Source organism: Lactuca serriola, chromosome 9 (genome assembly GCF_051521515.1).
Source record: "Lactuca serriola cultivar US96UC23 chromosome 9, Lser_US96UC23_V15, whole genome shotgun sequence".
Lineage (NCBI taxonomy): Eukaryota > Viridiplantae > Streptophyta > Magnoliopsida > Asterales > Asteraceae > Lactuca > Lactuca serriola.
Genome location: NC_136416.1, coordinates 86761671 through 86773161, shown reverse-complemented (window position 1 = coordinate 86773161; position 11491 = coordinate 86761671). Strand labels below are relative to the sequence as shown.

At 36.4% G+C, this 11491-nt stretch overlaps 1 protein-coding gene across 2 annotated transcripts; it reads left to right on the top strand.

Moving 5' to 3' along the window:
* Window positions 1-444: 444 nt before the first annotated feature.
* On the top strand, window positions 445-8906 carry LOC145072556 (disease resistance protein RML1A-like). Of its 2 annotated transcripts, XM_079019007.1 has the most exons (10): window positions 445-968; window positions 2429-3533; window positions 3627-3695; window positions 5791-6015; window positions 6103-6852; window positions 6960-7545; window positions 7640-7737; window positions 8098-8229; window positions 8447-8722; window positions 8796-8906. In XM_079019007.1, exons 1-9 carry the CDS (start codon window positions 481-483, stop codon window positions 8687-8689), a joined length of 3696 nt encoding a protein of 1231 aa, XP_078875133.1. In that variant the 5' UTR covers window positions 445-480; the 3' UTR covers window positions 8690-8722; window positions 8796-8906. The 2 variants fall into 2 exon arrangements, with proteins under 2 accessions (XP_078875133.1, XP_078875132.1); XM_079019006.1 differs by having other exon boundaries at window positions 8447-8906.
* Window positions 8907-11491: the final 2585 nt, after the last annotated feature.

Sequence of the window (11491 nt, the reverse complement as noted above, 5' to 3'; positions counted from 1 at the left end):
ACGATTTAAAAAAAAACAAGAAACTCACTGCTTTTACTAAGGATACGATAGGTTTCATTATTGGACACCTGATCTTATATACCTTACGGGTATATTCATTTTTCCATATATATATATATATATATATATATATATATATATATATATATAAAAGAACCTATATGCCAAGTAATATCCACGTAGTATTTTTTTTTAATCTTAAAAATCAGCTATATTTGGTGTAGCATATGATAATTGTGTTTTCTTTTTGAATATTTTTAAAACGTTATGATATAATGAACAAAAAATAATATAGTTTTTTTTTCGAACAAAATAAAACATTGTTGACCTTTAATCACTTATCATCGGTGTGTATGGCTGTTGTGTGAATATTTTCTTTGACTAAAACCAGACCCACTTGATATTTTATTATTATTATATTTGTCTATCATAAAAGATGGAATAAAGACTTCATCTTCCATCCTCGCATATGAAATTTCAATGGCTTCCTGTTCTTCCTCCTGCACTACGGCTTCACCTACTGCTAATTCTTACAGATATGATGTTTTCCTAAGCTTTAGAGGCGAAGATACTCGTGATTCTTTTACAGATCATCTTTATTACGCATTAAAGCGAGCAGGAATTTGTACTTTTAGGGATAACGAAGAAATCAACAGAGGTGAACACCTGAAGCCAGAGATCGAGAGTGCAGTTAAAGAGTCTAGGGCTTCAATAGTTGTATTGTCAAAAAACTATGCAACGTCCACTTGGTGCCTAGACGAGCTTCTGTTAATCCTCACGCAAAGAAGGGAGTCCAGTCATTTCATTCTACCAGTTTTTTATCACGTTGATCCGTCTGACGTGAGGAATCAAAATGAAACCTTCGAAATCGAAGTCAAAGCCTCTTCAAAGTGGACAAATGATAAAGTCAACCTGTGGAGGAAAGCTCTTAAGGAGGTTGCTGATTTGGCCGGCATGGTTTTGTCTGGGTATGCTTGTTTAATCTTTACTGATATCCATTTGACCATTTTTAAGTGGATAGTACTTTATTCAATAATTGGACCATAATTGGTATTAACCTCTAGCGAAATTTTGGTCTACATATCAAATTCATGACACGGTCAATTTTTTGTTGTTAAATTTGTCAATAACTTTGAACTTTTAGGAGATGTTTGTTTCATAGAAATTCGGAGGATTTGGTGAAAATGTAATTCAATTAGGAAAAAATACAAGTTGGGTTGGCCCATTTGGCTATTATGGTGTCTAAGAATTAGAAATAAATGAGAAAAATGTAATCAGGAACAGATATGCAACGATTTCTTCTTATTGATACACCATATACAAGTTTGACTCTTGACTAGAGCTAAGTAAGGTTTTGATTCTTTCTCGAAAAGGGCAGTACGTCTCCAATTTACAGTTTTAGCCTTTTACGAACTGGACTATAAGGGCATTTATTTACATAATTTTTTTTAATCTATCAATATTTGTTTTATTTTGATTTTGATTCAGTTTTCATTTACAGTTTAATGTTTAGTTAAAGTGAAAAAAATTTCTATTCTATTGTAAACACTTTAATTGACCCAGGTTTTATTTGAATTTTGATCTTCATTGTGCAACTTTTAATCAAATTTAAACATTTATCAGTACTACAATTGCATTAGGAAAGTTAAGTATTCGTTGAGAAAGGAGAGAAAAGAAGAGAAAGGAAAGGAAAACAAAATTTTCTTTTGTGTTCCCGAGTTGGAGAGAAGTTGAAGTAAAATTAATCATTTTCTTCTTTCCTTCCAAATCCTCCGAAATTGGAAGGAAAGATAGGAGGGAAAGTGATCATTCCATTTCTCTCCCCTTCCACTTCTTTCCTTTAATGAAACTCGGAAACATCATTTTTTTTCATTTTCTTCTCATTTCCAACCATTTCCTTTCCCTTCTCTCGTTAAGTTGAACTCGGGAACGGGGTGTTAGGTTTTGACACTTCGACGACGATTTAGGGTTTTGGTCTACCCATCCCCTTCCCCTCCTAGATCTTCTTCGCCGCTAGGATACCACGCCACACCCATCTTATCTTCTTCTCATACCATTTGACCACACTATAGTGATGAGAGGAGATATACGGTTGTTGGAGTCTTCATTCGGCAAACCCAAAAAATCGAATGTAGTGGTGGTGGTGGTGTTTGTCAATGGCAACGGTAAAGGGACCATATATTTAATTAAAAATTTTCTTTTAATAGATTAATAATTAATAATTAATTAATAAATAAATAAGAAATAAATAAGAGCAAAATGGTCTTGTTATGTTATGTAAGTTTTAAACTAACAGGGTACAATATTAGTTAATTTTTTAAAATAGTGACTGAATATGCCTTTTTGAAGAAAATATTTTCATTCTTGTCTGTCAACGAATCATTGAACATCATCTAATGAAATTGTTCATTTTCTTGTGTTGTTCTAGGTCTGAAACAGAGTTTCTAAAGGAAATTGTTGGCACCATATACAATAAACTAGATCGTAAACAAGTCCATCTTCCAGTCAATTTAACAGGGATGGCCACACGATACAAGGATATCCATTCTTGGTTAAATGGATCCAATGCAGAATTTTTAGCAATTTGTGGCATGGGAGGAAGCGGGAAGACAACGTTGGCCCGATACATTGTATACTCAAATAGCCAAAATTTTGAAAGCATTAGCATTCTTGAAGACATTGGTAGTAGATCTAAAGAACCACATGATCTACTTCAGATACAGGAAAAACTTTTAGCAGATATTTCAGGTGGAAAGAAGAGAAAAATACCTAGTGTTTGTCAAGGTACATTCAAGATTGAAGAGGCATTACAAGGGAAGAAAGCACTTATTCTTCTTGATGACATTATTGAACCGAGCCAGTTGGTAGCTTTACTAGGATCAGGGCATATTAACAAACAAAGCAAGATTTTAATAACAACTAGAGACAACAATCTAGGTAAATGGTTTGAGTCTAGGTCTTGGAGGTGTCAAGAGTACCAAATGAAATTATTGGATGATGATGAATCATTAGAGCTTTTGAGTCGACATGCCTTTGGATCCAAAACTCTGATGGAAGGTTACGAGGAGCTTGCAAAACAGGTGTTGAAGTATTGTGAAGGAAATCCGTTGGCTCTAGAAGTGTTGGGTTCCTCTCTAGCGCAGGATAATAGCATCCTATTTTGGAAAAGTACATTGAGTTTACTGGGAAGAGATATTGATGTTGGAATTCAACGTGTACTTATCAGGAGCTACAACTCTTTGCCACATGAATCTAACAAAGAGTTATTTTTGCATATTTCTTGTTTCTTTATCGGCAAAGACATAGATTATGTGGTGAAGATATTGGAGCATGATTACTCTGCAGTATCGGGGATCAAAATACTAACCAACAGATGCCTTGTGTCTGTTTCCGCAAACAAGAAACTAATGATGCACCCATTGCTTCAAGAGATGGGGAGAACAATAGTCCATCAAGAATCACCCAAAGACCCTGCAAAACGTAGTAGAGTCTGGTTTAGTAAGGATTCTTATGATGTTCTGCGAAAAGGAAAGGTGAGATGCTTCCTTTGTTGAAGCTTGTTTTTTCATTCACATTGTCTTAGTCTATCTTTAATTCTGTAGTTTCATCCTTTTTTTTCTATTTAGGGTTCAAATACAATGGAAGGTCTAGCACTTGACAAGCGAATGTTACAGGAAGAGCGGCGCGCATTCAAGGTAATACATCACTAAAACCTTATGTTTGTTATTTATATGTAACGAAAACATGGAAGCTCTTTAAGTTGATCCAAAAATTCTTGCATCTTGTTTTTATACATCTATGGGTATACTTTAGTCAAGTTGTAGATTTTAGTAAATCAACCACACGTTAATTTGTGTGTGTTGTATTGTATATATAGAATAGATTACAACAATAAACTCCTATACTAAAGTAGAGATAAATACAGAATATATAATTAAATAATTTACTATCTAGTTATCTAATATCCCCCCCCTCAAGCGAATGGGTGGTGGAGCAAGGCGTAGCATCGCACAAAAGTGATCAAATTGAGCACGCTGAAGACTTTTAGTGAAGATTCCTGCCACCTGAAGCTTGGTTGGTACAAATTTTGTGTAAAGTTTGCCCAAAGCTACTAGTTTGTGAACAAAATGGTAATCGAGATCAATATGTTTAGCACATTTGTGAGCAACTGGGTTTTGAGTCATGAATAAGGCACTTTTGTTGTCGCAAAGCAAGTTAGGGCGATCAGGAGGTAGCGCATGATGTTCCCGTAAAAGATGAGTTATCCAAACAATTTCAGTTACTGTGTTCGTGATGGCCCGATATTCTGACTCACAACTAGATCATGAGATGGTTGGTTGTTTCTTAGCACTCCATGAGACTAAGTTGCCACCAAGAAAAATCGAATAGCCATAAGTAAACCCGCGTGTCTCAAGACAACGAGCGCAATCAGCGTCTGAATACCCAAGAATATTTTTGGTTTGAGGTAGTATGAAAATAAGGCCAAAAGAGACGGTGCCTTTTACATACCCTAGTATACGTTTCATAGACTAAATGGGCATCAGTAGACGCATGGAGATATTAGCTAGCTTTATTCACGGCATATGAGAGATCCGATCTAGGAATTGTTAAGTATTGGAGAGCTCCGACTAGGGATCGATAAAGAGTAGGATCAGAAAAAGGCGTTCCATCAGCTGTGAAAGTCTCATGAGTGGCCAATGGTGTTCGTACTAGATTTAGAGTCAATTAAATCAGAACGAGTAAGATTATGTTTGGCATATTTTGACTTGCTTAAAAAGTGACCATCATCAATACAAGTCACCTCTAAACCAACGATTTAACTCAGAGCACCAAGATATTTTATAGCAAAATCTTTGTGTAGTCGTGCAGTGAAGGCTGTAATGACAGATTCCTGATTATCAGTAAGGATGAGATTGCGACATAGACAACGAGTTACATGATGCATGCATGTCGAGAAAAAAAGAATAAGGAGGTGTCAGGACGGCTACAGATAAAACCATTGGCAAGCAAGAAGGTGCTAAGGTGTTGAAACCAGACACGAGGGGCCTGTTTTAAGCCATAAAGAGCCTTAGTTAGTTTGCAAACATGATTAGGAAGTTGACGATTAGTAAACCCAAACCCAGGCGATTGCTCCATAAAAACTATCACAGTAAGATGACCATGCAGAAATGCGTTCTTGACATCAAGCTAATAGAAGAATGCAAAATGTGGAGGCTTTAACAACCGGACTAAAAGTATGAGAGTAATCGAGTCCAGGAATTTGGGTGAAACCTTGAGCAACAAGTCGGGCTATGAAACGTTCAACTGAGCCGTCAGAGTTATACTTAGTATAATAGACTCATCTAGAACCGACAATGTTGGAGTGAGAGGGTCGAGACACTAAGGTCCATGTGTTATTTGCACCTAAGGCCTCAATTTCTTCATGCATGGTGGCCATCCATTGAGGATGTTTAGCAGCAGATTTGTACCCTTTAGGCTGAGTTGTAGAAAGTAAAGAAACATGCAACGCATGATTGGTGAGTGATGCAAAATCGACTATATGTTGATTTTTGAAAATACCATACTAGGAACGAGTGTGAATTGGATGCGTGGAAGGGATTAGAGATGGTGTGTGTGTGTGTGTATGTGTGTTTGTGTGTGTCTCATTCCAATTCATTAATAGCAATTGATTTATAACTGCAAGATGATAATTCTCAATTGATACTCAAGGAATTAAATCCTAATACTTAGGGAATCCTTGGTGAACTTACTTATGCTTAATTACTATCCCTCTTCACTGTAATTTTGTAGGCATCCCACCTCAAGACAGATGCACTTCAAAAGATGGATAAACTAAAATTGCTCCAGCTAAATTTCGTGCAACTCACCGGGTCATACGAGAATATTTCAGAAGATTTAAGATGGCTTTGCTGGCTTGGATTCCACTTAAGAACCATACCATCCGACTTATTCATGGGAAATTTGGTGGCTATAGACATGAGCTCTAGCAGCTTGGAAGTATTCGACCCACCCATGGTAGGAAATTCAATATCCTCTTTTTGAATTTTAATGGCCTTTATGCAGATACTGAGTGCCACATAAATCTTTTTACTTTCGCAACAGGTTCTTCAGTCGCTGCAGATTCTAAATCTTAAAGACTCGTTCAATCTAATAGAAATCCGCAACATGTCCAAGATTCCACATCTTGAGACTTTGATTCTTTGGAATTGTCATAGTCTGGTTCGTGTTTGTAAAACTATTGGTGACCTAAAAAGTCTTGTACTGTTGAACATGACAGGGTGTGAAAACTTGTGCAAAAGGGAGCACAAAAATTTGTTTGTAAGGATGGTAGCTTCTACTTTTAGTGGAGCAGTTGCAGAACAACCTACATTTTCCTTCCCACATTCATTACACCAATTATTCCTCAAGGATTGTTTTCTTGAGTGTACTGATTCTTTTCCTCTGAGTTTTAGCCTTCAACCATCTTTACAGTACTTGAACTTAGGCAATAGTCTATTTGAGTTCCTCCCTTGTTATGATCATCTGAAAAACCTACGGGTCCTTGACTTATCTTTGTGCTCACGACTTAAATGGATTCTTTGTCTTCCAAATACACTTGAAGAATTGTATGTATATCACTGTAAATCTCTGGAGAGAATAACTTTCGAATCACCTCAATTCACATTACAAGAGTTTGGCTATGAAGGTTGCATTAGTTTGTCTGAAATTGAAGGCTTTATCAAATTGGTGCCTGTAGTCACGCTTGAAGAAAATGATTTGGGACACATGAAGTGGCTAAAGAAATATCAAAATCTTGAGGTGTGCCTGGTTGGTGATGATGAGGTTACCAAAGGCAGAAGTTCGTGTGTCCAGGTAAACTGTTTTTCTTTCAAACACATTCATAAGCACACACAAGCACCTTACAATTCTAACTACAAACTGATTATATGTGACTGAATTCTAGTGTTTACATGGCATAGATATTGTATGAATTCGATATAATGAGCACATCTCTTCCAGACGTAAAGGATCCAAACATGGAGCCTAAGTATGTATCAAAATCGTCATCTTTGTCCTTTGAATTGCCTTCATTTCCCAAGAATAAGAGGCTCAAAGGACTTGATGTAACTTTCAAGTACTCAATATCCGGTGATGATTGGTCATGGTTTTGTAAAATCAGTACAACCAATGGTGTTGATTTGATGTACAACCCCAAAGTCTTTGGCAAACCTGAATTTGGTAATGTTGGTATATGGTTAAGCTATTGGCCAATTGGAAATACATTGGACACCGGAGATAAAGTTAGTATCTCTATTTTTGTAATGAGTGGATTGGAGGTACATGAATGTGGTGTGAGCCTTGTTTACACTGATGATAAAGAAGCTGAAGAAAATTTGGAAAATAACAAGGGATGGGTAGAAATTCTTGGAGGAGATTTGTCTGGATTTCAATTAAGCACAGGAGCGTTCTATCTTTGTCGCCGTGATTTCTTTGAGTTAATGGAGGTTGATAGACAGACTCCTGATTGGTTTAGAATTTTAGTTGGAGATACCATAGACTCTACAGGTATGTCCCTCTTGTCAAGCTAATTCTTAGGGTTTTAGTTATATTTATGCTGCAAATAGATAAAATTCATCTTATGATACATTGTTATATATAGAGGTACGAGGATGGAGAAAGACAGGTCGACCTAAGCACATGCATCAATCATTTACAGAGTTGAAAACTGTTAGATGCATCATCCATGGTCCTGAATTGGTACATTTTCTCTATAATATTTCATTTTTCAACACGTGTACATTACTAAGGGCCTGCAATTCTTACGACTCTCCATTTTTAGAAACTCAAGGGGTTAGCAAATATGTCTATAATTCAAAATCCAAATGATATTTTCTAAAATCCACATTCCCATGGCATTATACATGCGATGCTTTTAAGTTTGATACAAATATCTTTTCTATCAAATGTTACAAGCGAACATAAGTGAAAAAATTATTAAACCGTTATAATCTAATTTAACATTGTGGTACCTGATGTAATGATGTTGATTTTCTGATGATTAGTGTGATATTTGGATTTCGCTAATCTTGATCTGGTATTTATGATATACAAAATTAGGAGGAAATTTACAATATCACAGAGATGTCAAAATCATCTTTTCTAGATAAAACTTTGAAGTTCACATCAAGTATGCTAGGGGAGACAATGAAATTTGCTAGAAGACCCATATCAAAAAATACAAAAATAAAGGTAATTGAATATTTTGTTTAGCAGATCAGTATCTTTTTCTCATTTGATACTTCTTTCGCTATTGCTCACATGGCATGACATCTACATTCAGTTTTTGAGAGAAAATGACGAAAAGTCAGTGAAATTTCAGTTTGTAACATGGTTTAATTTCACCTGAACTTGATTGTTTTGAATTCCTCATCTTGAGAACATAAACTTTCTATTGTTATTCTTGTAGTTTATTCAGGTAACTGGATGTGCCCTTTCATGTTATTGGTGCTTCTATCCTCCCCGCTTCAACAACAACCCACAACTCATGCATCCACTGATCGTTATCTTCCGTATTTTTATCACCATTCTGTTAATCATGTTCTTTATCCTGCGTGTGGACCAGTTATTTGATGAAACCGAGCAATATTCAGCCAGTCAAGAACAAGAGTATGAATCCGAGCCATATTCAGACTGTCAAGAAGAAGACTAGATTTATTGATGGATCGATCATTAACGAAACTTGGTAAATTTAATTTGGTTATGTATAATTCGCGGATGTGCAACCACAATAAGATTGATTTCTTGGATTCTCATAGATGTTTTCCGAAAGAGCGTATGAAATATGGATGATCTCAAGGATTGATTTCAACAATGCAACAATCCAAGAATTGGAAAATTCGCCGTGGTAGGGGGAATTTGGCAGAAAATCATGATTCAGTTCGCATGTAACTGTAGTTATTGCTTGCTTTCAGCTCTTTTTCACTCCTTTATCACCATAATTAGGGGTGGCAAATCGGGTCATCGTGTTGTGTTTTTGTCTGACACGACACGAAACGACAATGTTTTATGTAACACGAACACGACACGACACGATCTCGGGTTTTTTTTAACTCACACGAAAACGAACCGATTAAAAAACGACAAACACGACACGACACGACAAATATAACATGAAATAACAATTAATGTATTTAATTAATATTTATTCATGCATAATACGAAAAACATGTCACACACGAAAACACGACAAAAAAATGTTAAATCGTGACAATTTCGTGTCAAATTTTGAACACGAACACGACGTCATGTTTTTTACACTTGACACGAACACGACACGAACACAAATTCGAATTTCAGTTTCGCCTCAATTTCGTTTCGTGTCGTGTATTTTTGTCGTGTCGTGTCATCAATTGCCACCCCTAACGATAATAAAAGATGTTTCTGCTAATCTTTATAGAATTTGAATCCGTAGGTGTATTTTTTTAGACATCATTTTCACAACTTAGGTGACAAAAGTAAGCCCAAACAGTGGGCGGACATACATTATAGCCGGAAGCCTAGGCAATTAAAATAAACAAACTAAAATTGAAAAAAAAATAAAATTCGAGGGGGGCAATTTAATGTGCTCACATCATTTTGGAACAAAAACCTCCATTTCTAGCAAATGAATCCTCAAATTCAGCAAGGGTCCTTTTGTAATGATATCTTCTATACTTCATAAATAAAGGAACTAATTCGTAGATAATATTTTTTACACAATAATTTTTTTTCATTAATAACAATTTATGTTTTATAGAGTTGTACAATATACTATTGTAATGCATAAATTGTTGTATATTGAAAAAAAATTGTTGTGTACAATAAAAGAATGAATATTGGTGTAACAACCCGAAGCTTTCCTCCAATGTAATTGGTTCGTGTATTGGCTTTTGAATATTGAATTCTTCATCCTTTTGTCAAACTTGAGGTTCTATTTGTGTGCTCTAGACCTAATTCAATCGAAATATGAGCCTTAGAAGGGGTTAGAGAGTGCAATTCATCATGAAATCGAATCAAACACACCAAAAGAGGTGTGTGCGGCCACACTTTAGTGTGTACGGCCGCACACCCAACCTCACACTCTCCAACCTCACACTCAAACATATATATGGGTGGATACCTTCTTCATTCATCCATTTGAATGATCCTTACTCTCTCTTTACCTTCTCTCTCTAAAATCTTCATCCAAGAACACTTTGAAGGCTTCATGTTGTGACCTAGATCATCTTCAAGCTTGTTAGTGGTAAACACTTGAATCCTTGACCTTAAAACTCATCATATTCATCATGTTCATGGTCCCTTGAAGGTGTACGGCCGCACACCTTCATGAGATGGGCCGCACACATTCAAATCTTCATCATATGAAGAGCAAACCTTCATAAGGACTCACAAGAAGGGTGTACGGCCGCACACTCCCATGTACGGCCGCACACTCCTATGTACGGCCACACACACTTGTGTGGAGCCGCACACACCCTCTTGGCCGCACACTCCAGCCGCACACTCACTTCCTAGACCATACACTCACTCAAATGCCCTCATTTGACCCTAGAATTGCATGAATCATTAAGTATGGTTCATGAGACACTTGTACTTAGAAATTCCAATCCCTAAGGATGTTTTCCATCATGTTTAAGCATGAAACACTTTAGTTCTAACTCAATTATGTGTCATCACATGATTAATAGGGACCATTGGCATTCAGGGCATCCGTTGACACTCGAACCCTTCGATAAGCGGTGAGTTTATACCCCTACTCTTTTTCACTGTTTTTCACTGTTTTTAAGGGGGGGGGGGGGGACACAAGCAAAGTACAAGGGTTTCTTGTACTCAAAACTTATTTTCGTGTGTGTGTTTCACAATTCATATGCTTTTAATACTGATATACATAACTAATAACCATCAGAACATGCATACCACGTAAACATTCAACTGTGAAATGGGTTTTATAAACTGTTATGCTATAATTATTTCACAAATGATTTTCCATATTTTATCAGTTAAAAGCATGACATTAGAACATTTGAACATATAAATTGTACATTGTTTGTCCTCGGTAACACTCCACAGAGATACGCGAGTGGAGGATCTTCCTATTATTACTAGTAAATTTGTTATTCCTGTATGATTGGAGACACGTCCTCGGCAAACACTCCACAGAGATACGCGAGTGGAGGACTACACCCATAACCAGAATCTCTGGTATTTAGAGAGCGTGACTCGAGTGTATAGATCTATACGGGGTTGACTACCCCACACCTGGCAGCTACCTACAGTCGAACCAAAAAGGTTCAAGGGTGACGAAAGTCATAAGGATGTGGACCACTTATTGCCACGAGTTTAGTCTATAGTATGGTTATGGAACTCGCAACTAGGATGACAGAGATTACTTATAGTAATAATAAACCACTTTTCACACTTTATAGATAACCAGGTTTTGGTTTACATCTTTTACATCTTTTACATCTTTCAC